Source organism: Perognathus longimembris, chromosome 1 (assembly GCF_023159225.1).
Source record: "Perognathus longimembris pacificus isolate PPM17 chromosome 1, ASM2315922v1, whole genome shotgun sequence".
NCBI classification, from domain to species: Eukaryota; Metazoa; Chordata; class Mammalia; order Rodentia; family Heteromyidae; genus Perognathus; species Perognathus longimembris.
Genome location: NC_063161.1, coordinates 161,604,874 through 161,630,114, shown reverse-complemented (window position 1 = coordinate 161,630,114; position 25,241 = coordinate 161,604,874). Strand labels below are relative to the sequence as shown.

General features: G+C 67.5%; 3 protein-coding genes across 5 annotated transcripts in view; 1 reads left to right on the top strand and 2 right to left on the bottom strand.

The window, feature by feature from the left end:
• The window catches only part of Nacc2 (NACC family member 2), a 58,573-nt gene extending 50,001 nt beyond the window's left edge, over positions 1 to 8,572 (bottom strand). Inside the window, exon 1 of one of the 2 annotated variants that reach the window (XM_048346028.1) lies at positions 8,465 to 8,572. The gene's annotated coding sequence lies outside the window, so the exon portion shown is untranslated. The remainder of the gene's footprint in view (positions 1 to 8,464) is intronic. The other variant, XM_048346036.1, reaches the window with a different exon arrangement.
• On the top strand, positions 367 to 13,236 carry LOC125353385 (collagen alpha-1(I) chain-like). The gene is made up of 11 exons (XM_048349026.1): positions 367 to 610; positions 1,944 to 2,065; positions 2,197 to 2,365; positions 2,534 to 2,688; positions 3,822 to 4,051; positions 4,539 to 4,781; positions 4,914 to 5,047; positions 5,342 to 5,527; positions 11,380 to 11,477; positions 12,134 to 12,382; positions 12,505 to 13,236. The coding sequence occupies exons 1-11, from the start codon at positions 367 to 369 to the stop codon at positions 13,234 to 13,236; spliced, it is 2,562 nt and encodes an 853-aa protein (XP_048204983.1).
• A 6,515-nt stretch (positions 13,237 to 19,751) lies between these two features.
• Tmem250 (transmembrane protein 250) lies at positions 19,752 to 24,539 on the bottom strand. 2 transcript variants are annotated; one of them, XM_048346052.1, is made up of 3 exons: positions 24,466 to 24,539; positions 19,929 to 21,822; positions 19,752 to 19,893 (listed from the first exon to the last, which is right to left on the bottom strand). In XM_048346052.1, the coding sequence occupies exon 2, from the start codon at positions 21,710 to 21,712 to the stop codon at positions 21,293 to 21,295; it is 420 nt and encodes a 139-aa protein (XP_048202009.1). In that variant the 5' UTR covers positions 21,713 to 21,822; positions 24,466 to 24,539; the 3' UTR covers positions 19,752 to 19,893; positions 19,929 to 21,292. The 2 variants fall into 2 exon arrangements, with proteins under 2 accessions (XP_048202009.1, XP_048202002.1); XM_048346045.1 differs by lacking the exon at positions 24,466 to 24,539 and adding an exon at positions 23,322 to 23,534.
• Between the last annotated feature and the right edge of the window lie 702 nt (positions 24,540 to 25,241).

Here is a 25,241-nt window from a genome sequence, read left to right as displayed (position 1 = left end):
ACGGCCTCCAGAACTGTGCAAGAACGGTGCAGCCCCAAGAAACAGTCTCCAGTCCTGCTGGCGCGGCCCTGGATGCCATCAGCCCCTCCCCTGACCACACAGCACGGGGCCACGGCTTGGGACCCGCTGAGCTTAAGGTCAGACATCGTCAGTCAAGAACCAAGATGGCCCTGGCGGAGCCAATGACAGCAGACGGCAGAGCCGTGACGAGACGGGACTCCTCACGTACTGCCGTCGGGAGGGGGCAACGCCAGGCGGAAGCCGCCGGAGGATCCACACTGAAGACCTCAGGGCCAAGACCAGGAAAGCTGGGAGGAAACCACGGACACTGCAGGCTGACGAACCCTGACGACACAGGGCTTGACGATGGCCGCTGCTCACCCCCTTCCCGTGGGCACCCTACGCCCCCCACAGACCCCGCGTGACCTGGTCGCAACAGAGGGAGGTCCCGACACCCGCTACGACGGGGATGAACCACGCCGGGCACGATCGCGCGGGCACCCGGACGCGCACAGGCTGAGCAGCCCCAGGCTCGACCCCCGAGACTCCGGGAATGCCTCCACCACCACGGGGTGCACGGGGAATCCCCGGCCTGGCCTCGGGGGATGGGGTGCGGGCGTCCCCAGACTTCCACGAACACGGCGCTGCCGAGCACGGTGACGGACACTTAGAATCCCCGCCCTGGGGAGGCTGGGGGAGGAAGACAGAGTTTAGGCCAATCTGGGCTACAGAGCAAGATCCTCACTTAGAAAACAAAAACAAAGAGTAACAGCCACAGTGGCCCCAGTGGCTCACGCCCGTCAACCTAGCTACTCAGGAGGCTGAGATCTGAGGACTGTGCTCCAAAGCCAGCCCAGGCAGGACACTTGAGACTCGTATCTCCAATGAACCAGAAAAAGGCTAGACGCGGAGGTGTTGCTCAAGTGGTAGAGCGCCAACCTAAGCAAAAAAAGCTAATGGGCACTGTTGTCAAGACCGTGAGCTCCAGCTCTAGTACTGGCACACACACGAAGACAACCCTTCAGGTGAACTAAAAATAGATAAGGATAAAACACAAAAACACAGGCCTTCAAGGTCTCATGAAAACAGGATTTAACAAGTAGCCAGCACAGGGCCCCTGCTCCAGAACTTCTGTTGTGAAGCACAACCCTGGGGAGCTGGTGGCATGGTGTCCATCTGCAGGGTCTCTTGCTACTGCCCAGTGTCCTGCCCTGGGGGGGAGGGGGCCCCCAAGGGAGAGGGCAGAGCAGGCCCTGAGGCGGGGGCGAAGGGGGCCCTGAGGTGCACAGAGGTAGCTCACTTCCGATGGTCCTGAACGTGTGAACCAAGTCCCCACCCGCCAGCGCTGGGTGGCCAAGAGCTGGGGTGGACCTCCCTAGCTGGTGGTTCTCTGGGCACCGGAAGGGGGGCAGGATCCGCAGAGTGGGCACTGGCTGCCTGGTCCCCAACACATCCAGGACCTCCAGCCGCAGGCTCAAAACACCCAGCTCACCTGTCCTGGTGGTGTGTGCAGTGCGGGGCTCGCGGAAGCCCTCAGCACACGCGAGGAGCCCCCAGGGCCTTCTGAGCGGCAAGGGCAGCTCCCAACCACCCCAGGAGCCCCGCACCAGGCAGCAGAGCTGGACAGGACCCCTACGCACACCCCAAGGCCCCCCAGCCTAGGGCCCACTCAAGGGTGTTTATGGGGCTGGGGTGGGGGTTCTCCTCTTCCTGTCATGAGGAATCTGGGAGCAGCCCAGAGTCAGACCATCCAGTCATCTGCACTGGCTGCACTGCGCAGCAGGAACAGGAAGAGAAGGAACCCAAGGCTCCGCTGTCCCCCCAGGAGTGGCCACGTCCTGTCACCGGTCACCAAGCGGGGAAAGAGGCCCCTGCCCCCTCCCGACGCCTCGTCCGCTGGTCTGGACAGCTCCTACCCTGGCTGTGGCCTTTCCGGCCTGCAGCAGGCTTCGCCTCCGGATATCACCTCAGCCAGGCCTCCCCACAGCCTCCCACGGCCCCGCGCCGCCACGGGGACCCAGGTGCTGGTGGCTTCCAGACCACTTCATGTGACACGGACTCCCTGGTAAACTGGGTTACAATAATTAACACAGTCCCTGTCTGGCCTGTCCCAAAGCTTATGTAAGCCACTGCCCCATTTCCCTCCTCCAACCCCTCTCCCGGGCTCTGCTCCGAGAGCCCCCGTGCCCCGTCCAGACCGTGCCTAGCCGCAAACCACCCCCGCTCCCCGGCACGCTGGGGAGAACAGGGTCCCCCAGACCTCACCTCCACCCAGGCCCTCCGAGTGGAAGCAGGGTCTTTGCAGACACCGTCTGCAACGGTCTCAAGGCGAACGCGTTCTGGATTCGGGGGGGCTCCGAGTCCGGTACCGCTATGCTGGAGGCAGACAGAAGGGGCCGCTGGGGGAGGCAAGGCCAAGGCCAGGCAGCACCAGGACCTTGGGGACCGCAGGAGGCCGACACCTTGGGGGGGACCCTCAGGGGTCCCCAGGAGGCCCTGAGCGCAGACACCCGAGGGGTCCCGTGGTCTCCAGGACTGGGGAGGACGGCTTTCCACGGGGGCTCGCGCTTCACTGGGGGGCCATCTACGGGCAGCCCTGGGCGTCTGTGCCGAGGCCGCCGGACTCACAACCTACTCACTCGTGTGCACGCGCGAGCACTGCCCTCCGGAGGAGCCCCCCCCCAGCAGGCAAGTCACGGGAACCCCGCTCTCAGGAGAGGCCATGAAGCGGCTCCTCGCGCGGCCAGGCCTGCCTCTCCCATTTCACACACGGAGAAACCAAGGCCCGGGCCAGGGTCTGAGCTCAAACCCCAACAGGACACGGGCTCGAAAGCCTGGCTCTTCCTCTGGGCAGCCGGGGCGGGCATCCACAGAGGCGGCCCCAGGCCCCGCCCACCCAGGGCGCCTCGGAGCCCCGTCCACCTGCCGAGCTGCCCTGGGAGAGCACACCTCTCCTGGCGGGCTGTCCGGGAGGCCCCGGTGTGGCTCCGCCCCGGGGGAAGCCAGCCTCACCCCTGTCACGGAGCACCCCCGTGGGTGTGTGGTTTCACTGCGCGGGAGGCCAGCCAAGTGTTCTTGGAGTTCTAGGCTTTCACGATCTGGGGGGGGGAGGGGGAGGGCATTTTTGAGACCCACAAACGGGCCCTAAGCTTGCTCTGCCTCGCCAGGACCGGCAGGAAGGGCGATGTGGGGGGGCCTCGCCATCCCTGCCAGGGGCGGGGAGCCAGGGCAGAGCGCACTGGCCCATGCCACTCATCCCTAGCAGCGTCCTGAGCCCCCCGGAAGCCGCCAGGTCCGGATGGCCAGGTGCCAACCTCAGGGGCCACGAAGCATGAGGAGTCCAGTCCAAGACACGGGTACGGAGTCACCGTCAGCACTGGACCCACGGAGGCCCTGAGGCCCAGCCGCCGGGGCCCGGGGGGAGGGAGGGCCAGGCTGCTCGCCCTCACCCCGGTCCTGACCTCTCCTTTGACCCCTGGGGTTCCTGCCACACACGAGGGCCTGGATGTGGAAGGTGGAAGAGGGCAAAGGAGGAGACTCAGCCCCAAGGAGCGAGGTCTGAGGAGGGCTGAGATGTCACCCGGAGGTCCAGGGAATCAGCCTGGGCCCTGGGCCCCTGGGCCCCGGGAGGAACCTGGCCTGTGCGGCGGGTGATTTGCATAACATTCCTGCAAGTTAATATCAGACTCTTGATAATGATCTCGGTCGCGTCGCAGCGACGGAGACGCTGTTACAACACTAAGTAATCATATTTTAAATTATGTTTCCCTTTATAGAAAGGTGTTGCGAAAACACACAGACATGAAATCTGTCTGCTGCAGCCCACTGCCAACCACCTGACCAGCTCCCGCACCGCGGCTGTGTGGGGGCGCGGGCCCTGGGGATCCCAGCCGACGCGGGCTCCGGCCCCCACCGCGCAGGTGCCCTCCGACCCTGGCCAGGGCCTCCCCGAGCTCCTGAAGTCCCGGCAGCCCTGGGGAGGAATGGGGCTCCCTTCCCAGACCCCCCGGCCCCACAACCTCAAGGTACAACGGGTACCTGTGTCTTACAGGTGAGGGGGGCCTGCGGGAAAGTCCTGGCCCACCCCACACGGGGCCACGGACTCCTAGCCCGGCTTTCCTTCACTTAGGACCACTCAACCTCTATTTTCTTAAAAGCTTTTTTTCCCCTTTTTTATTTAAAAAAAAAATCCAATTATAGCACAAATCTCTCAGCAGGGGTCAGTATGGAATAAGAATAGCCAAAGTTAATGGATGTGACACAGGCCAGATTAATGCCTAAAGGGTTTCAAAAGTTGTATGATGCAGATTTCATTAACATTTTAATTGTAATGTATCTTTTTAATCTTCTCTCACCCTAATGGCTCTATATCCAAAAAAAAAAAGGAAGGAAAAAACTGCTGACAACAACAAAAAGTATCAATATACAAAATTTAACAAAGGCCCCTAGCAGTGCACTGGAAGTGGATTAAATGAGCAGAACTGTGTTAACATTGTGATCTGCAGCGCCTCGGCCACGGCTGCTTCTTCCCTTCCCAGCGTGGAGACAGCAAAGGCCAAGGACGGGCCCGAGGGGGGCCCAGGGCCCGCCCAGACGCAGGGAGGAGACCCTGGCGGGAAGCCCACCCCTGGGGCAGAAGCCCTCCATCCCTCCCACCCAGCCAGCTGCTGTACGAAGAAGAGCCCCAGCGCCCCGGAGGCGACGGCCCTGGCGCTCAAGCGCAGTGCCAGGCAGCTCTGGCCACTGGCCACCACCGACTCCAACTTTCAAAAACAAAAATGGTGCTTCCCAAGATGTGCTTGGCCCTGACTACTACGGGGCTTAAGAGATTTTATTTTCAATCAACAAACAGCCCCTGAGGCCTGACTCTACAGGACCCAACAAAGCTCTCAGCCTGCCACCCCTCCCCCTAGGCTACCAGGGGCCCCCACCCACAGGAGGGACCAGACAGCCCGGGAGGAGCAGCTCTGCTCACCCCGGTGGCTATATATGGGCACTTTCGGGTCCCTCCGTTCCCGCCTGCCCCCAGGCACAGGCCCGGCCCGGGGTAGGCCTGGAACTGAGGGGGCTCCACAGCAACCACGTGCCTGGAGGCCTGGATGGGGGTGGGGGGGGGAGAGGGACATTCCTTGGGAGATGCAGCCAGCCTCTTTCCCCAGGGACAAGGAAAGTGCGGGGGGGGGGGGGGGGGGGTCCCTTAAAGGGCCAGGGCTTCCCCGGGAGGCCTGCTCACCCGCAGGGACGGTGTGACAAGGGTGGGGCCCAGGGAGGGCAGGTGACTTGCCCCGGTGGATGGGGAGGGATCTCCAGGGCGGGAACCTGAGTCCCAGGCCCCCTGCAGTGTCCCTGCGGGAGAGCCCTGGGCTGGGCCCCCAGGCTCGGCAGGAGGAAAGCCCCACCTCGGCCTCGGACCTCGCCCCCTCACCCCACACAGCCCTGCGGGAGGCAGGTGACACCCAGGGAGCCCTGGGCCCACAGGGAACATATTTTGCAAATGACCTCATCTTGACTGAGAGCCTGGCCCGAGGTGAAAATCTGCTAAAAAAGCAGCCGAGGTGGGCAGGATCTCAGCTCTGGAGCAGCCCCGAGCGGGGAGGCCGGCTGGGGGCAGGGGAGGGCGCCCGCCTCCAGCCGGGCCCCGGCAGAGTGAACGGAGAGGAGACCTAGGCTGCCAGGTCCCCTCTCCACCTGCTGGCATCCAAGGTCCTCCTGCCCAGGCCGGGCAGGGACAGCGCCGCCCGGAGCAGCTCGGCGTAGTAGGAGCAGGCTCCCTGGGACAGCCCGCAGGCCAGGACGCAGCGCGGGGTCCAGGCCTCCAACACACACCCCGTGTCATCCCTGTCAAGCCCAGCCCATGTCCAGTGGCGGGGCAGTCTACAGGGGCAGCTCAGGCCCAGTGTCCCAGGAGCTAGTAGCACTAGTCCCCACCTAGGGAAGGTAGTCCCCCCAAAGGCATCACCTCCGGCCTTGGTTCCCCTCCATAAAAGGCCCCCCCAGGCTTCCTCAGCCTAGGGCACTCCTGGGAGGCAAATGATTCAGTGCTTAGGCCCAGCCGCTCAGCAGCAGCCTCGGAGCTGAAAGGCAGCCCATTTACCTGGAGAACCCAGCCCCAGTGGGCACTACCCTGCAGGGAGAGAGGAGGAGGAGGAGGGGGAGGAGGAGGGGGAGGGGGGGGGGAGGAGGGGGGGGGGAGGAGGAGGAGGAGGAAGAGGAGGAGGAAGGCTGCTATGGTCAAGTACCCAGCCCGCACGCAGGGTCTATGGAGGTGGGGGGGGGGCGGGGGGCAGGCTCCCGGTCTAGGGTTCGGCCTGGCAGCCTAGCAGCTGAACCCATCCTCTGCAGTCTGACTGACACCAGATCCGCCAGGAGGCAAGCAGGCCGGCGTGGCAGAGCCCAGGAGAGAGGGCACGGGGTCACTTCTGGGGCCCTGAGCGGCAGAGGTCAGGCCTGGGGCAGTGTGGAGGAGGCACGGAGGAGGCAAGCGGGCGGCTGGGGCTGGCAGGAACGGGGCGCCCTGCTCATCTCAGGATCAGGCAGTGCTCAGAGGCAGGTGCTACTAGAACCTTGAGCCCACATCCTGTTCCAGACAAAACCATCCTTCTTATGCTGGGTCCCTAGAACAGAGGAGCACTGTGCTGAGGCCCGAGGGGAGCTCGGAAGCCCAACTGCCCACCCGTAGCCCACAAAGCCCTCCAGAGGCCGGCCGCGGGCCAGCTCAGCGCCGGAAATCACCCTATTTTTACGGAATAACTCAGGTTCCTTCCTGCTCTAGACCAAAAACCAGAGGCATGGCAAACTTCCCCCAGTCACCCACAAGCCCCCTCCCAGAAGGGCCACTGTGGGCACCCCCCCACCTTGCCGGCAGTCCCGCTGAGTACGGAATGGAGGGCTCTGAGGGCGGGCGCGGCCCGGAGCCCACTCCCCACCGCCCTGGCGCTGCTCCAGGCATTCTTCCCAGGACTCTACATGGCTGCAAGCTCAGAACCAGCTCCGCGGTGGCCACCACGGTGGCCGGCCTTCCACCACTGTGCTGCCCTGGGTGTGACCACCGAGAAAAGATCCCTGGGGTGGAGAGGTGACAAGCGAGATCTTGTTCTACTTGTGCTAATGCCACCCAGCTGGCCGAAAAGGAACGCCCGGGGGCCAGCTTCCCCCCTCTAGCTCTGCTGGGTACCACGTGGGGGTGGAGTGACCACGGGGACAGTGCCGGGGGGCCTGCTAGAAACAGGCACAGGAAGGCACAGCACGAGGAGCAGGACAGGTGGCTCCGTGGGCCTCAGGAAGAATTCTTTCTTGGAAGATGGGGCGGGAGTGGAGGCTGCCCGACCCCAGACGCAGCACGTGTCTGCCGTCTTTGAACCGGCAGTGCCAGCTAACCTGCCCCGTCCCAGGAGACGCCACGAGATTACAAGACACCCGAGAGAAAGAATGCGGAGTGCCACCCGAGTCCTGCCCGGCTCACCTGAGCACGGGAGGGAAGAGCAGAGGGGAGCTCGCAGGCGGAGGGTAGGGGTGCCCTCTCCCCAGGAACTCAGCGCTGTCTCCCGGCAGGGCCCCGGCCACAGCGGGGCTAAGGCGCCCGGCAAGCGTGCACAGGTGCGGGGAAGGGCGAGCTTTACACGGCGCGCTCGACCCCAGCGGCTCAGCGGCGGGAACACCTGTCACCGCACACCTGAGCGCGCCACCGGCCAGAGGAGCCCCGGGCGCCCCGGCGCCTCCTCCCGCCCCGCGGGGAAGGGCCGGGCCGAGGGAGGGGCGGCCACCCATCCGATCCGGGAACCTGACACCACCCACCCACGAGTTTGAGGCTCCGGGAGGAGAGGACGGGGAAAGCTGCAGTTGAGACCTAGCTGCCCACGGCCGGGACGGGGCCGAGGTGACCCGCAGGCCCCGCATCCTCCCCGCACTCGCGGGACCGGTCCCGGCTAGGGCGGGGGGCCGGGGGCGCTCGGCGGAGTTTCTCGGACCTGGGGCTCCGCCGGCTCAGAGCCGGGGCGGGGACAGGCCGGGCCCCCTCCCTCCCCCTGCAGGCCGGCCGGCCCCCCCCGCCCGCCCGCCAGGGGGACCCCGGGCCGGGGAGGGGAGCGCCGCCCCCGCCCGGGGCCGCCCGGCACCCGGCAGGCCGTGATCGCCGCCCGCCCGGGGACCGCAGTGGAGGGAGGACCGGGCGCCCGCGCGCGCGGGGTCGCCGGGACGCGCAGCCCCGAGTTCCGGCCGGGGCGGGGCGGGGGTCCCGCCCGCCCGCCGCCCGACCGCCGCCCGCCCGCCGCCCGCGCGCCGCCCGCGCGCCCGCCCCCCCCCCCCGCGGCCCGCGCCCCGCCCGCCCCGCGCGCCCCCCGCGCCCCCCGCGGCCGCACCCCGGCGCGGCGGGCGGGCACTGCGGCAGGGCGGCGCGCGCAAGTTGGCGGCCCGCGCCCCGAGTTTGCGGGAAGTGCGGGCGGCGGCGGGGCGCGGGGGGCCGTACCTGCGGACGCCCGGCCCGGTCCGGCCTGGGCCGCTGCGGCGCCGCCCGCGGCAGGAAGTGCTCCGGCGTCCCCGCGCTCCGCTCCGGCGCCCGCGGACTTTCTCCGACCTCGCCCAGCACCGGCGGCCGCACCGCGGCGGGGCGGGGCGGGGCGGGCGGGCGGCGCGGGGGCGGCGCCGCGGGCCGTTTAAAGGGGCCGCGCGCCGGGGCCGGGCGCGCGCGCGGCGGCCCGGGGTGGGGGTGGGGGGGGCGCCCGGGGCGGGACCCCGGCGGGGCCGCGCGAGGGGCCCGACGCCCCCCGCCCTCCGGGGCGCCCCGTCCCCCCCCCCGCGCCCTCCCCCGCGCTCGGGACCCGGCTGCGGCCGCGGGGACCCCGGGGCGACGCGCGGCCCCGGGCGAAGCGCTTGGGGCGCCGGTGCCCGGAACGGCCGGACGAGGCCCGACCGCCCCCGGGGTCCAGGCGGGCCCCTCTCTCCCGCCGGGCCCCGCGGGCGCCCCGGGGCCGGGCTCTGGGGACCGAGACCCCTTGCAAATCTAGTGCCGGACACCAGACGGACCGCATCCCCCCCCCCCCCCCGGAGCGCCCGGGGCCCCGCCGTCGCCGCTCCCACACCTGCCTCCTGGCCCGGCCGGGCCGCGGTGGTCCTCCGGTGCCGCCGCCCACTCTGCCCCGGGACCCGCGCCGGGTCCTGGCCGGAAGCCGGGGGCAGCGCCCGATCAGAGGTCACGCGCAAGGTCGCGGGGAGGAAAGGGAGCGAGGCCCGGGACGCGGCCCTGCCTCCCTCCCTGAGCATTCTCGGCCCAGACCTGGGGCTAAAGCCCTCCAGGCGGCCAGCCAAGGTCATCCCCGCGACGGGAGAGCCCCACGCCGGGCCCCGGCCGCGTCCCTGACCCGCACCCCCTCCTAAGCCCTGGCCCGCCGTCCTGGACTGGCCCTCGGCCTGAACTTTGATTCTACACCGCTTCAGCGCTGCTCCGGAAAACACCCCGGCCCACTGGCTCACTCCCCTGCCCTCCTACTTGAGGGGGTCACCCCCCCACACACACACACTTAGCCCTAAACTCAGCCCAGGCCCACCCTAAGCCCAGCCCAGCCCATGACTACTAGGCCCCCTGGTCTGGTGCTCAGGAAAAGGGAGAGCTGCGCGCGTACTGGACAGGAGGGGCGCACGCTGTGGCCCTGGCCCACGAGGACGGGCAGCAGCCTCCCATTAGTGCCACCTGCGCCACACAGGTGTGACCAGAAGGCGTGGGGGCTCCAGGTGGGGGCGGTGGGCCCTGACACTCCGCAGGCCCCGGGCGGGAGCCGGGCAGCCTCCGAGGATTTCCAGTGGCACCTGAGCATGGCTTACGAGCTCAGCTGAACTGCGAAACCAGCAGGCGATGTCCTCAGCTGCCTCCAGCCCTGGGATGAGCCACACGGAGCAGCCACCTGGGCCCCACGGCCCTCCAGTGTGGAAACGTGGGCCCCACGGAGGGGGGAGCTGGGGCCAGCGGCCCCCCATGCCCTCCTGGGGGGCACCCGCCCGCGTGCCGCCTCCTATCTCATTATTGTATGCGTGTCCCAGTACTGGGCTTTGAACTCAGGGCCTCTGCTCTCAAGTGGCTTTTTTGCTCAAGGCCAGCACTCCACCACGGGAGCCCATAGCTCCTCTTCCAGCCTTTCTGCTCGTTAACTGGAGGGAGATAAGAGTCTTAACAGACTTTCCTTCCTGGTCTGGCTGTAATCTTGAGCCTCAGATCTCAGCCTCCTAAGCAGCTAGGATTGCAGGCATGAGCCACCAGCATCTGACATCATTATTTATTTTCTAAACACTAAGTATATTTTTTTCTTTTTGTTTTTTGTGGTTCTGGACACGTGGCTCTGCCCCTGAGCTACCTCCCAGCCCAGCCCAAGAAATTCTTCTTAAATGAAAGCATTAGGAGAACACTGGGAAGTTGTAGGAGACGGCGGTTATCCAGGAAGCTGCTGTGGGCCTCTGCTCTGCGTCTTTCCTGTGTGCACAGGGGCGCACACCCAGACTGCTTGCACACTGAATGCAAAGTGGAGTACCAAGTTCCAGGCCAGTGCTGCCTGTCCTGAGCTTGTGCCCTGTGAGGTGCTGGAGAGGAGTCCCTGGTGGGGAAGAGCCTTAAGTGTGAGGTTCTGGGTTCACCTCAGACATGGGTTCTATCCCAGGGTCTTCCCCCTTGCTCCAGGGAGCCACAGACGTTTGCAAACCAACCCACAGTCCACAGGGGTAAGTCAACCAGCTTCACACCCAAAGGCCACTCACACATTTTCCCAGGGCTTCTGTTTGGACACCCGGGGCATCCAGGAGGGGGCAGGCGTGCGGGCTTGCAGGCCACGCTGCCCCGGCCCGGGGAGCAGCTGGCTTCCTCCAGCCAAGGCCCTTACTGGCTGAATCTCAGACCCCAGAGTCCCCACCCCCTTGCCACTTCAGCAAATGGCAGCTCCGGGTCCCTGGCAGCTCAGCCTTCATTCCTGGGACATCTTGTCATCTTGGTCACACCTGAGATCCAATCTGTCTCTGTCCCGAGGGTTCTGTCTAAAGACCTTCTCAGGAATCCCCTGGACCCTGTGGCACCCCGCTGTCCTCCGGGGGGGGGTGTGGCGGCCCCCACCTGGCCTCCCAGCTCCTCTCGGTCCCAGTGCCAGCCTGCCCCACGCGGCAGCACAGCCCAGCCCCGGAACAGCCTCCCTCACGCCCATCCCCCACGAGCCCCCACCTCCCAGCACCATCCCCCTCTTGCTTGCTGCCCCAGCTTGCTGCCCCTCCACCTCCCTCCCGCCAAGCTCCTGAGCTCCCCTGGGCTGCAGCAAAGACCCTGGCTGCCCTCGTAGCGGCCACACGCCCGCTGGGCCTCTTCTTTAGGACCCTGTTCTGTTGCCTGGCGGGGCTGCGTTCCTGCAGGGCCGGGACAGCCGCCCCTCCACGAGAGCAGCGGGGATGGTGCCCGCTCCCAGCCTCTTCCCACCGGCACTGTGCGGCCCTGCGGCCCGCCGCAGCGGGTGGGGAGTTGTACAGGGCCCCGGGCAGAGCCTGCAAAGCTGGGGAGGACCGTCTGGGCCAGGGACCCTTGGAGCCGAGGGGGCAGAGGCAAGAACGGCCGGAACACCAGGCAGCGGCCCGGCGGCCCTCCAGCCAAAGCCTCGTCCTGTGGCCCACTGTGAACCCCAGTTCCCCCTCTCTCTACCTGTCTTCTGGGTCCGGCCAGCCCCACTCGGCCGGCGCATGCCCTGGGGGTTCCAGCCACCCCAGGGCCGGCAGGAGGCGCTGTGGCCTGTGAGAGAGCCTCCCACAAAGGTGCCGCCCGGTGCTGCGGCTCTGGACAGGTCAGGGCCACCCCTCTGGCCCTCTGGGCTGGGGTCACGCTGGTCCAGGGCTGTGCCAGACTCCCAACTCCCCAGTTGTGCTCCTCCCTCCTCCTGCACAGAGGCGGGCACCCTGCATGGAGGGGGGGGTCCCTCGAATGCTGGCTTCTAACCCGAGGTGGGCGGTGAGGGCCAGGCAGCCGTCACCCAGCCAGGCCCCCGTCCTGCATGGGGACCGCCCTGAACTCGGCCGCCCTGGCGCCCCGGCTGCCGGAGCCCTGAGAGGTCTCGGGAGGGCAGGGAGATGTTGTGGTGGGGCCCAGCCCGGCCACGGCGCCCGCTCCTACCCGTAGCTGGCAGGGCGGAGGCAGGGGTCCGTGGGCTCTCGCCGGAGGCTGCTCCGAGGCCGGGCCGGTCAGCGGAACGGATGCGGGAACGGCTGCGCAGCTGGGGCGCAGGCCCTGCGGATGGGCGCTGTGACCAGCCTCGGGGGCGGGGGCTTTCCTGTACCTCTAAACTACAGGGCGGCCTGCGGACCCCGCGCCGTGTCCTACTGCAGATCTCCCACGCCGTCGCGCTTCCAAAGGCAGCTCGTGACGGAGGTGTGCATGTCCTTCAGAGAACCGAGGTTCTCGGTCTTGGTTCTCCGGAACGGCCCGGAGCTCTGCCTGGGGCCCTATCTGCTGGGAATGCTCTCCTGCCTCATCTGTCTGTCTGTCTGTAGCACAGACTGGGTGTCAGCCAGCACCGCCCGGGGCCCCCCGCAGGAGAGACATGGCAGGTCCTCGGGCACTGGCCGGAGCCCAGCACCTACCCAGCCCGGGGTCTGGTGGTGCAGAGCAGAGCCACCATCGCCCGTGGGGCTGCTTGCGGACCAGCCCTGGCTGCCTCGCCTCCGTGTCCCCACGAGCAGAGCTGGCCACCTCAACCCCTGCCCCTCCTGCCCCCTGTTATTTCCCCCGTTGCTACTGTCCTGCAGTTGAACCGAGCCGGGAGAGGCCGGGCTGAACCCTGGGCTCGCTGCCCGGGTCCCACTGCTCCTGGGAAGCCTGGGCCGTGGGCGCCTCTGCCGGCACTGGCAGCTGTGGGTCCAACCAGCCAAGGGGCCGCCCCGCCCCGCCCCTCTGACGAGGGTGTGGTTCTGCATGGCGGGGCCGTGGCCAGGCGCCTAGGGCTGCACCCGGCCACCCCGGGCTCCGCCTGGCCTGGGGTTTTACCTGGCACCGAGGACTGGCTACGTCCCTGCCACGTGCTTTCGCTCTGCCCTGGGCCTGCCACACGTTTGCCCACGGAGTCCTCACGAGCCCACGGCCCCAGCCAAGCTCGGCGAGGGCACGGGACATCCCGGGGCTCCTGTCCTGGGGTACGGCTGGCTCCCCGGGGCGGGGGGACATCTGCGGGATCCTTGCCAGCCAAGTTGGGAGCCTTTCTGTGGAAGAAAGAGCGGGGTGAGTAGCGTGGTTTCCTGTCGCTGTCTGCAGCCGTGGCTCCCCGAGCCGGGGAAGTAGGGCAGGGCTGTTTCAGTTCCCCTCCGCCTCCCCTCGGTGCAAATTGGATGCTCTAATCTTTTCCCTCTTTTGTCCTAAATTTCCCTTCACCGCTTTGTGCAGCTGTGGAGCAGCTGCTACCTCCTGCTCTGGGGGTCGGCCGGGCCGGGAGGCAGGGGGTGACTCCCCCCTCCCGACAGCCACAGCAGGGCCTCTGCCGTGGCCTGTGGCCCGTGGCCCGCGCGCTCGGGCCAGCCACGAGACACCCGAGGGAGGCCAGGGGCAGGCTTCTGGGGCGCGGGGTGGGGCTGCTTTTCCAGACACTCAGGGAGGGTCGACGGGCTCCCCTGTGCCGGGACACGGGACAGCGGTCCGGTCATTGCTTCATCCGTCATCCCAAGCAAGCCGCCGAGCCCCGGGGCCGTTCTCCAAGGGCGGCCTGGCGGCCTTCTGCGCGTCCCGGAGCACCCCTGAGAAGGAGGCCCAGGAAGGGCGCAGGGGGGCCCAGGGGGCGCTTGGATCTGCCCCTGTTGGTCTTGCGGTCTTGGACTGCACAGGCAGGGCCGGCCAACCGTGCTGGAGACACAGAGGTGTGGGCTCCGGCCGGCCGGCTGGGGAGGCTGCCCTCCCGCCCTTCCGCTCCTGCGCAGGGGCCCGGGCTGCGCCCCCGCCCGCCCCTCCCCTCCCCCACCCTGAGTCACAAGCCGGCTCCCCAGCCCCACGGAGCGGCTCCGAGGTGGCCAGGGTGGGGCGGCCCACCCGTCCCCCGCACGCGCACAGGAGCCAGGCCGCGTGGGGCCCGGCGGCTTCCCTGAGCCCCTCCACCCTCTCCAGGAAGCCACAGAGCGGGCACAGGACACCGGGTGGCGAGGGCGAGCGGGGAGGCCGGACAGGAGGAACACACCTGCACACGCCCTGTCCACACACACGTGCCAGACACCACACACCTGCACACGCCCCGTCCACACACACACGCGTGCCAGACACCACACACCTGCACACCCTCGTCCACACACACACGTGTGCCAGACACACCTGCATGCGCCCCCTCCACACACACATGCCAGACACCACACACCTGCACACCCCCATCCACACACATGCACACGTGCCAGACACACACCTGCATGCGCCCCCTCCACACACGCCAGACACACTGCACACCCCCATCCACACACACATGTGCCAGACACACTGCACACCCCCGTCCACACACACACGCGTGCCAGACACCACACACCTGCACACCCCCGTCCACACACACGTGCCAGACACACCTGCACACCCCCGTCCACACACACACACGCGTGCCAGGCACCACACACCTGCACACCCCCGTCCACACACACGTGCCAGACACACCTGCACACCCCCATCCACACACACGCATGCCAGACACACCTGCACACCCCTGTCCACACACGCGTGCCAGACACACCTGCACGCCCCCGTCCACACACACGTGCCAGACACACCTGCACACCCCCATCCACACACACACATGTGCCAGACACACTGCACACCCCCATCCACACACACATGTGCCAGACACACTGCACACCCCCATCCACACACACACACGCGTGCCAGGCACCACACACCTGCACACCCCCGTCCACACACACGTGCCAGACACACCTGCACACCCCCGTCCACACACGCGTGCCAGACACACCTGCACGCACCCCCGTCTACACACGCGTGCCAGACACACCTGCACGCACCCCGTCCACACATGTGCCAGACACACACCTGCATGTGCCCCCATTCACACACACGGCAGACACACCTGCACGTGCCATCCACACACGTGCCAGACACACACCTGCACACGCCCCCATCCACACACACGTGCCAGACACACCTGCATGTGACCCCGTTCACACACATGTGCCAGACACACACCTGCATGTGACCCCGTCCACACACATGTGCCAGACACACCTGCACGCGCCCCCATCCACACACATGTCCCACACACCTGTACGTGCCCTGTCTGTGCACACACGTGCTAGACACACACTTGCACGTGCCCCCGTCTGTGCACACACATGTGCTGGACACACCTGCATGTGCCCCCGTCCACACACACGTGCCAGACACACACCTGCACGCGCCCCCGTCCACACACATGTGCCAGACACACACCTGCACGTGACCCCGTCCACACACACGTGCCAGACACACACCTGCACGCGCCCCCGTCCACACACATGTGCCAGACACACACCTGCATGTGCCCCCGTCCACACACACGTGCCAGACACACACCTGCACGCGCCCCTGTCCACACACATGTGCCAGACACACACCTGCACGTGACCCCGTCCACACACATGTGCCAGACACACACCTGCACACACACACCGTCCACACACACGTGCTAGACACACACCTGCACACGCCCCATCTGTGCACACACACACACGTGCCGGACACACCTGCCCAGCCAGCAGAGGAGGGGTGCGGAGTCCAACGAGGCTGCAGCCCTCTGACGTGGCGCTCGCGGCCCTCGTGGTCACGCTCGCGGCCCTCTGACGTGGCGCTCGAGGCCCTCGGTGGTCACGCTCGCGGCCCTCGTGGTCACGCTCGCGGCCCTCTGATGTGGTGCTCGTGGCCCTCGTGGTCACGCTCGCAGCCCTCTGACGTGGCGGGCGGGCGAGCGCTCCCCCGCAGGCCGCGGCTGGCGTGGAGGAGGCGATGGTGCTCTTTAGGGCGCTGGGCGCATTCAGGGGCCTAGGGAATTGACAGGGTTAGCACAGCACACTTTGAAAAACACAAATAATGCGTGTCACCGTGATGTCCCGGTGTTGTTGTCAACGACCAGTTCACACCAGTGCCCTGGGTTGCGGGGTGCAGGGCGGCCCTGCCCGGGGGGGGGGTTGCGAGGTGCAGGGGCGGCCCTGCCCCGGGGGGGGTTGCGAGGTGCAGGGGCGGCCCTGCCCCGGGAGGGGGGGGGCGGGCAGGGCTCAGAGCGCCGCCCCGCAGCACGGGAGGCCGCCCTGGAGAACGTGGGGTCGGGAGGCTGGGGCGGGGAGCAGGCTCAGCGGCCCCGGGCCCCCACGCTCCGTGAGTCTGCCCCCGAGCGCCGCTGGCCGGCAGCTGGCCGAGGTGCGTGTGGAAGGGAGACGCCGCCCAAGGCCCCCGGAGGCTCCCCGGGGGGTCAGCCGGGGCCACCAGCACACCAGGTTGTGCCGGGCTTGGGGTTGGCCACGTGTCCCTTCCCCTGGCACCGCCCGGTCACTGAGAGGTGCAAACCCCGGCCGGGACCGCTTCCGGGCCTGCGTGGAGGAGCCTCCGCCCCAGACCGTGGCCACCGCGGAGCGGAGAGGTCAGCACCCAGTTCGGGGCCGTCCAGGTGGCGGGGGTACCCGGCCACCCCCAGCTCGGGGTGCACGGTCCCGGGCCGCCTGGCCCGTCTCCAGCAGCTCACGGCGTGAGCGCCGCCAGCCCGGGCTTGATTGATCTCCCCGTGAATATTCATGCCGCGTTCCTTCACAAGACCGTCGTTGATATTCCGAGAAAGCGGAGAGGGTGCGGGCCTCGCGTATCAAATGGCAGTCGCCACGCAGCCATGGCCACGCGGCGCGCTCGGTGGCCTTGGAGGCAAGCGGGGCGGGGCGGGACCGGCCAGGGCTCCCGGGGGGGCTCCTGCTGGCCCCCCTACCTGGGCCTGCTCCCCCCGGCCACCCTCCCCCAGCCTCTCTGCAGCCTGCCCGGGGGCCTTCGCACGCCCACAGTGCCCCTGTGCCAGGCCCGCCAAGGACTCCGGGGCTGCTTCCCAAGCCGCGGACACCTGCCCGCCCCCGCCCCCGCCCCTCGGCCCGACCAGACATGGACGGGGGCCCCGCGCCCCCGGCCGCGGCTGCCGGCTTAGGAGGAGATGACCTGCGAGGGGCTGGCGGGACGGGAGACCCCAAGGCAGGACCCCCACCCCCTGCCGCGCCACACCGCTGCAGCCAGGAGGGAGGGGGGCCGTCCCCACCCCCACCCCCAGACGCAGTGCGGGCCACGCAGCCCTGCCAGAGGCCCTGTGTGACACAGCTGCCAGCAGGCCCGGGCACACTGCCCGGAGCGGGGGGCGGGGAGCCGGCGAGAGCCGCTGAATCAGCTGTGCCGGACGGCCTGCCTGCCCGCCTGCCTGCGCTCGAGCCTGCCGGGGCAGCTCCCCCTTTTGGAAGCCGTGGGGAGGCATGGCAGATGCTCGGATTTCTGGAAAGTCACCCCTGCTGGGATGCAGCCTGGAAATGCAGCTTCCCAGGAGCCGCGTGGAGCGGAGCCCGGAGCCCGGAGCCCGGGCCGGCCTGCCGGGCGGAGGGGGGGCTTCCCGGGAGGGGCCGGGCACGCGGGACCCTCCTTCCCAAACAAGACCAAAAAGGGAGAAGGGAACCGCGCTCTGGCCCTGGCCGGTGGGCCCGCCGGCCTCCCCATAAACCGCTGACTCAGCACCGGAGGCGTGGCTGCGGCTCCCTCCCCCCTCCCTCCCCCCCTCGGCGGGCGGGCGGGCGGCGGCGCCTTCCCAAGGTCAGGGAACGTCAATAGTGGTGCAGACCAGCTGCATCTGCGCTGGGGTCTTGCGCTGGGCCACACCTGCCCCTTCTCTCCTTGCTGGGGGGGGGAGGGGCGGGGGACTCTGTCCTCCTGCCCCCTCCCTCCCTCCGGTGGGCGCTTCACCCCGGGAAGCCCGTGACCGTGTCAAAAGCACAGCGCTGGCGACGGCTGCTGGCCGGGCTTCACCGGGGGCCCCAGCAGCAGCGGCGGGCCGGCTCTGCCTCACGCACCCGGGACTGGAAACCGGTCAGCAGCCAGCCTCTCTCCAGCGCGATCCACCCACAGACATGGCCAGGCACGAGCTCGCCCGGCCACCTGCCCTCGGCGGGGTCAGCGGGGCCGTGCTATCAGTGCCATCGTCTTGTGTGGCGAGGAGGAGTCAGGGCCCAGTCGCTGCTTGAGCAGGGACCACCTGGAGACGGAGGGGACTCGGCAGCAGGAGCTTCTGTCTTCTGGGGCCTTTCCTACCCCCCTCCCCCAATCCATCCCTCCTCTGCCAGAGCTCTGGTCCCGACCCTCTCCCGCCCTGGGACTGTCCTTCCCAGAGCCCTTCGGACTCCTCTGCGGTGTGGCCGCTGTGTCTTGGGCATTTCTTTTTGGTGATCTGAGGACTGTGCCTCCCTTCTCCCTGTCTCCAGGAAGCAGCCCCGAGTCCAGCTTCTATTGCCCAAATGGACTCTTGTCCACCTGCCACCCGTGCCCGGGTGCCATCTCTCAGGGGTAGGGTGGGCCTGTGAACTCCAGCCCAGCACTGCGCAGGTGCCGTCTCTCAGGGGACGAGGCAGGTCTGTTAACTCCAGACCTTCTGGTCTTTACCTCCTCCTTCCTTTCCCACCAGCCGCTGGGCGGCCCTCCCAAACCCACAAGACTGGCCCAGAAGTCCTTGCCGTTTTCCTGCTCCGCGGGCCGGGCCGTCTGAAGCACGAAGCAGCTGAACGGACAGGTAGCTTGGCAGCTCCCTACGGAGCTGCTAACCTACCTGTTACCTCTGTGGGCAGACACCAGCTGGCTGTCCCTGGGCCCGGGCTGCTGGGTCTGTTTGTCTTTGGCTCTTCCCCGCTCTAGAAAGCGCTTAGAACATGTTTTCGTGGAGAAGCAGAGCCCTCCATGAGCAAACAAACCTGCCTGCTCTCAGTGAGGCACTGCTGCAGAAAGTCATCCCCACCAACTGGTCCTCAAGTGTCTCCCCATGCAGCACAGCTGCTCTTGGGGGTCCCCAAATGCCACCTCAGCCAGAAGCTCTAGCACCACCTGGTCTGCCTGTCCCCGGGCAGGGGCCAATCTCAAGCAGCCCAGCCTGGAGCCCGTGGAAGGCTCTTCCGCCCGGGCAGCCCCCAACACAGGACCTCCAGGGCCAGTCTGGGGGGGAGCCGCTTCATGCGCCCAGGGGCCATTTGGGGTTAGTGGCTCCCGCAAGGGGCAACACAGACGTGCCCTGCAGGGAAGCTCCCGGCCTGGTGGCCTGAGCTGTCTTCTAGTGTGGGAAGAAGCCTGGAACGAGGAAGCAGGGCCTCCCTTTAGATGAAGGTGATAAACATTCCTCCATCCAGGTGGTGTATCCTCAACAAGAACTCCGACTTCCCTCAGCACCCGCCCTCCTCCACAGAGCTCGCTGGCCGCTCCCGTCGGTCCGGCAGAACACCAGAAACACCTCCTCTTCCTCTGCCAACGGCACGGGACTCCAGGTCCTCCCTGGCCACTTCCGGAGACAGCTGGCCTCCAGGACTCCAGTCACCAACACCACTAGCGGTCGCTTTTAGAAACTGTCCCAATTTTGCAGCAGAGCGGTTTCTATGGCATCTTTGGTTGATGTCCTTAGAAAAATAAAAAGACGGAGCTTTAAAAGCCGGAGAGCCTGCCTTCTGCGTGAGGCTGTTTGGATTCCCAGCACCAAGAACACAAAAATTTCACGCTTTAAGCAACCACTCCATCGACACATTAAAAAAAATAGGTTTAATGCAGGTGGTTCATCTCATAAAGAATTTAACAGGCACTCGGGACGCTGGCAGCGGGGTGGGGGGCGCGGTCTCGCCGCCCCGCCCCTGCCGCTCACTTTCAAGGCGGGACAGCCGCCGCTTCCCGCTCCCAGCCCCCCCCCCCACCGACCAACGGTCCCCACCACCCACCCGCAAGGGCTGCGGCTGCGCAGCGCCACAAGCTGAGCAACACAGAACAGAACTTGTTTGAGGAGAGCATGATTTAGTGCAAAAGATTCTCTGCAGCAAGAAGCGGGGTGCACCCGGGGGGGGGGCTCCTCGCCCGCCGGCCCGGAAGTCAGACAGACGTCCTCGGCAGAGGGAGCCCTTCTGTTAGACCAGCGGACGGACGGACGGACGCTGGCGACAGACCCAAGAGCGGGGTTCGCAGCCAGTGTTTTCCGCTTTCCCTGCCTGTTGGGGTTCCCTACGTTTCTCTTCAGGGTACAGGACCGACCTCACAGACTGACCCCCGGCTACCAGGCTACCTGGCAGGGCAGGGTCACAGGGGCCACACCCATGCCTTGGGTGTAGGGGTGACAATTTGGGGAGAAGCAAGTGTTGACCGACGACCACCCTCAGAGCAGCCCAGGGACCTGCTCCCGGGCTTGCCACTCACGCCTCTCATTTCCACTCCGGCCCCCAGCAAAGGCCGAGAGGGGGTCTGGGTGCTCCTGGGGGGGGGGAACACTCTACGAGGCCCGCGCGTGTCATGTCTAGCATGCTTTAGGAGCCGTGGGAAGGAGCAGCGGCAGCCTAAGGCCCCCGAGGCTTGTTCTTTGCAGTGGGTCCCAGCAAGACCTCTGCCCCGTGCCCTCTGCTGGAGACAGGCAGCTCCCAACCCCGCAGAGAAAGCGAACCAAGGGTCCCCGAGGCCAAAGAGGCTTCTCGGCACGCCCACCCGGTGACGGGACTGGGCACCTGCCCTGCGCCCAGGGGAGTCCAGTCCCAGGCCCCTGCCAGTGGTGTCTTTGGCACACTGCTGGGCTGCACGAAGGACCCCAGGGGGCCCTGAGCCCAGGGACAGCTTTGTGGCAGTGTGGAGTGTTGGCAAGTGGACCCCGGCCAGTCCCCGAGGCTGGGGAACAGGGGAGCACGGGAAGGGGGCTGCGGAGCGAGGAGGCCCCTCTGCGTCCAGGACTCTCCCACGGGTGGGGCCTAACGCTGACTCGGGTGACACAGAAGATCTCGGGGGCAGACTGGACAGAAGGGCCACCCCACGGGACAACGCGGGCCAGTCCGGAGGCAGAGGGCCCAGAGGGCCGTCGTGCCCGGATTGGAACCCAGGGGATGTAGCGCACATGTAGCCAGCAGGAGGAAGGGCACAGGTCCCCATCGGCCAGCAGTCTCAGCCCTTTAGGCTCCTCGGAGGGAGTGTGTGCCGTGGGCCTCGCCAACAGGAATGGGGGGGGGGCAGGAAACGCCCAGCCCAGCCCCACCCACCCAGGAAGAACCGGAACAGGGCACCGTAAAGCGAGCCCAGAGGGGCTGGGTGCCGTCACATGTCCACGAAGACCATGAAGCACCAGCCCAGGCCCCCGACCAGGAGCATGGTCACGTGGATGGCGTAGACCAGCAGCTCGTTGAGCAGGCGGAAGTCCAGGCGCCGGCGGCCCAGCAGCAGCAGCAGCACGGACAGCTTGAGCTGGAAGCGCAGCAGGACGCGCACGCCCAGGTACTGCAGGCAGAAGAGCGCGGCCAGCGCGCCCCACAGGGCCGCCGTGAAGAGGCTGCAGCTGAAGTACAGCAGGAAGCGGATGAAGCCGTACAGCCAGCGCGTCTTCACGTACACGTCGAAGTTGTTGTACTTGGTGCGGGCCAGGTGGGAGGCGCGCGCGGGCCCGCAGGCCGCGTGCAGGCAGGTGGTGTGGGGGCCGTGGAAGGAGCGCACGCGCCGCGGGATGGGCATGACCGGCATCGGGCCCCGGCGGCGGCGGCGGAGGGCTCACGGCGGCGAGGCCTCCGGCACAGGTGTCATGGGCTCCTAGGCCAGGGGACCCCCGGCTGGGCCTCGGGGGAGGCCTCGGCCTGCGGAGAGAGGGACAGGACAGGACGCGTCAGCGCTAGGACACCGGGAAGACGTTCTTCCCGGGGAAATCAGATGCCGCGGCCGTCGCCTCGTCGGGCCTAGGGCTGCGCCCTGGGGCTCAGTCCTCCCTCCCGCCCTTGTTCTTTACAGAAGCTGTCAGAAAGCCAGGGTGCTGGGGGCTCACGCCTGTAAACCTGGCTACTCAGGAGGCTGAGATCTGAGGATCCCTATTTTAAGCCAGCCCAGGGAAGCAAGTCCTAGAGACTCATCACTAACTGCCAAAGAATCTGGAAGTAGAGCCGTGGCTCCAGTGGTACAGTCCTAGCCTTGAGCACAATAGGTCAGGACAGTGCCCAGGCCCTGAGTTCAAGACTCAGGATGATGGGCTGGGAATATGGCCTAGTGGCAAGAGTGCTTGCCTTGTAGACATGAGGCCCTGGGTTCCCCCAGCCCCACATATAAAGAAAACGGCCAGAAGCGGCGCTGTGGCTCAAGTGGCAGAGTGCTAGCCTTGAGCAAAAAGAAGCCAGGGACAGTGCTCAGGTCCTGAGTCCAAGCCCAGGACTGGCCAAAAAAAAAAAAAAAAAGACTCAGGATGAACACACACCCACACACGCATCAGGAAGCCAGTGGAAGGCAAAGAGACCCATTTTGTCCCCAGTGCTGGGGAAGAGGGCCGTCTGGGCCAGCCTCAGCCCCTCACCCAAGGTCCCCAGAGGGAGCTTCCCTGGAGCAGCCAGTGCCAAAGTCGGTGGAGACGGGACCTGCGGAGGCTCCCGAGCCTCTCCTTCCGACTGCAGCCTCTTGCTGCCTTTTCTAGGCTTAAGGGCTCTCATTAGCCATGCCCACTTCTGCCCAGGAGCTCCAGGTGCCTTATCCAGGGACCACCACAGGACAGGGATGAGAGCAGGGCGCCCACAGGTAGGGAGGGGTCCCTGGGGCCACCTGCCAGGCCTGAGCCCTGGAGTTGCCAGGTTGCCCGCCGACACCAGCACCTGGCCGGGGCTGCCTGTACCGGGAGCGATCTAGGTGTCAGGGAAGCGCTGCGGGCCCGGCCGGGGCCAGGAGAAAGGAGAAATGGCAGTGGATCCCTAGTTCCACCTAGTCTGCGTCATCTACAGCCGGCCCGCATACTCGACGGCCGGAAACGACGAGGGCTCGGGACGCGCGAGCCGGCGGGGGGACGCGGGGACCCGGAGGGGGCAGCGGCGCGGCTGCGGCCGCGGCGAGGACTCGGGCCAGCTCCCCCTCCGGCCGGCCGCGGTGAGGCCCGAGCGCCCCGCGGGGCCCGGGAGGGCGGGGAGCCCGCGGGGCCGCGTCCGGGCGCCGGGGCCCAGCTCGGCCCGCGCGTCCCCGGGCTCCTCGCCCGGTCGCCGCCCCGCGAGCCGAGCGCCCCGCGCTGCCCCTCGGCCCGGGAGCCGGCCGCGGGCACGCGGGGCCGGAGGCGGCGTCCCCGGGCTCGCGCTCCCGCGGCCCACCGCCCGCCCCGGCCGCTCACCCGGTGCCCTCTGCGCGGCAGGGCCGGCGTCCCGGACCACTCGGCGGGCCGGCGGCGCCGGGGGCCCGGCCTGCGGGCGGCCCCGGGCCCCGGAGCCGCGAGAGCTGCGCGCCTGCATGCCGCCGCGGAGCGGAGCGCAGGGCCCCGCCGGCCAGGGCCCGCCCGGAGCCGAGGGCGCTGCGGGGCCGGGCCGCCGGCGGCGTTTGGCCCGGCGTGGGCGCCGTAGCGCCGTCCCTCCGCGGCCACCGTAGGGCGGGCCTCGCGCCCGAGCCGGAACTCGACGCCGGCCCGCGCGAGCGCGCGTGACGCCATCGCCGCGGCCGCCGCCGCCACCCCGCGCAGGCGCGGGCGCGGGCGCAGGCGCAGACGCGAGCCTGGGCGAGCCCGGCCGGGCCGCGCACGCGCGTGGGGGGCGCGGGGCTGGCTCTCCGCCTGCACGGGCGCCGGCCTGCCGTCCGGGTGGACGCCGGCTGCGGGGGCGGCGGGGCCGCCGTGGGGAGCCGGGCGGGCCGGGGCCGGGGCCGGGGCCGGGGTCCCGGTCGCGCTTCCAGCGGGAAGTCTGGGGCCGGAGTTGCCCCTGGCCGGGCGGCCCGCTTGCCCACCGCGGGCAGGCCCCAGGGCGCGGGCGCGGGGGCCCGGGGGTCCGGGGGCCCCGGCCCTTTGGAGGAGGGCAGCTGGACAGCCGGCCGGGGCGCGTGGACGGGGCCCGGCGCTGACCTGAGAGCCGGGGGCGGGGGGGGGGGGGCTGGAACCGTGGGGGGGGGGTTCCCCAAGCCCAGAGTCAGCTCGCCCCCAAGAAGCAGCTGTCTTCCTTCCTCGGTGTTCACCGGTCCCCTCCCCGGGTCGCGGGGTGAGGCCGGCACGGGCTTACATGGAAGCAGCCTCCGTGTGAGGACTGGGCAGAGTTCAGACCCCAGTACCGCGGGGGACGGGGGGAGGCCGGGGGGGGGGGGGGGGAGAACGGCCTCACCCTCACCACCCACCGCGCGGTCTCTCAGGGCCAAGTCAGGCAGCGCCCCGCGTGGCCGCAGAGGCGGAGCGGCCCCTGGGCCGGGCGAGGACAGGGACAGGGCGGGTGGCCTCCTGCCTGACACCTGCCCTCTCGAGTGTTGGCTGGACAGCCACGTGCCAGACAGCTCCACACCTGGCCCGTCTCTTGTTGATGCCCCAAGGAGACACAGAGACCTTTGGGCTCCACGCCATTCCAAAATTCTATCTAACCATCTCTGCAGGCTCTGCCCCTGGTTCAGACCACGTCGGAGAGCAGAGCCAACACCCGGAAGGAAGCGGCCGGAGATGGACCCCAGGGTCCATGTGAACACAGTTCCGGTGCCCCATGAAGACAGGCGGTGCTCAGCTCACTGCTCAGAGTCTGCTGAGCTGCAGGTGGTACACGGCCCTGGGCGTCCTGCAGCCAGCTTTTGTAGTGCTGCAACGTCCGGAAATTAAAGGACTTTCCTTAAGAAAGGAATGACCAGACATCGGTGGCTCCAACTGGTAATCCTAGCTACTCAGGAGTCTGAGACCTGAGGATCAAAATTCGAAGCCAGCCCAGGCAGGAAAAGGTGTGAGCTTTTGTTGTTCTTGCTGTTTTTGGTCGTGGGGCTTGAACTCAGAGACTGGGCGCTGTCCCCTGAGCTCTTCAGTTCAAGGCTAGCGCGCTCTACCACTTGAGCCACAGCACCACTTCTGGTTTTTTGGTGGTTCACTGGAGATGAGAGTCTCACAGACTTTGCTACCCAGGCTGACTTTGAACCCTGATCCTCAGATCTCAACCTCCTGAGCAGGTAGGATTGTAGGCGTGAGCCAACAGCACTGGGCTAATGTGTGAGACTCTTTTATCTCCAATGAACCGCCAGAAAACTGGAAGTAGTACTGTGGCTCAGGGTCATAGAGCAATAGCCTTGAGCATAAAGAGCT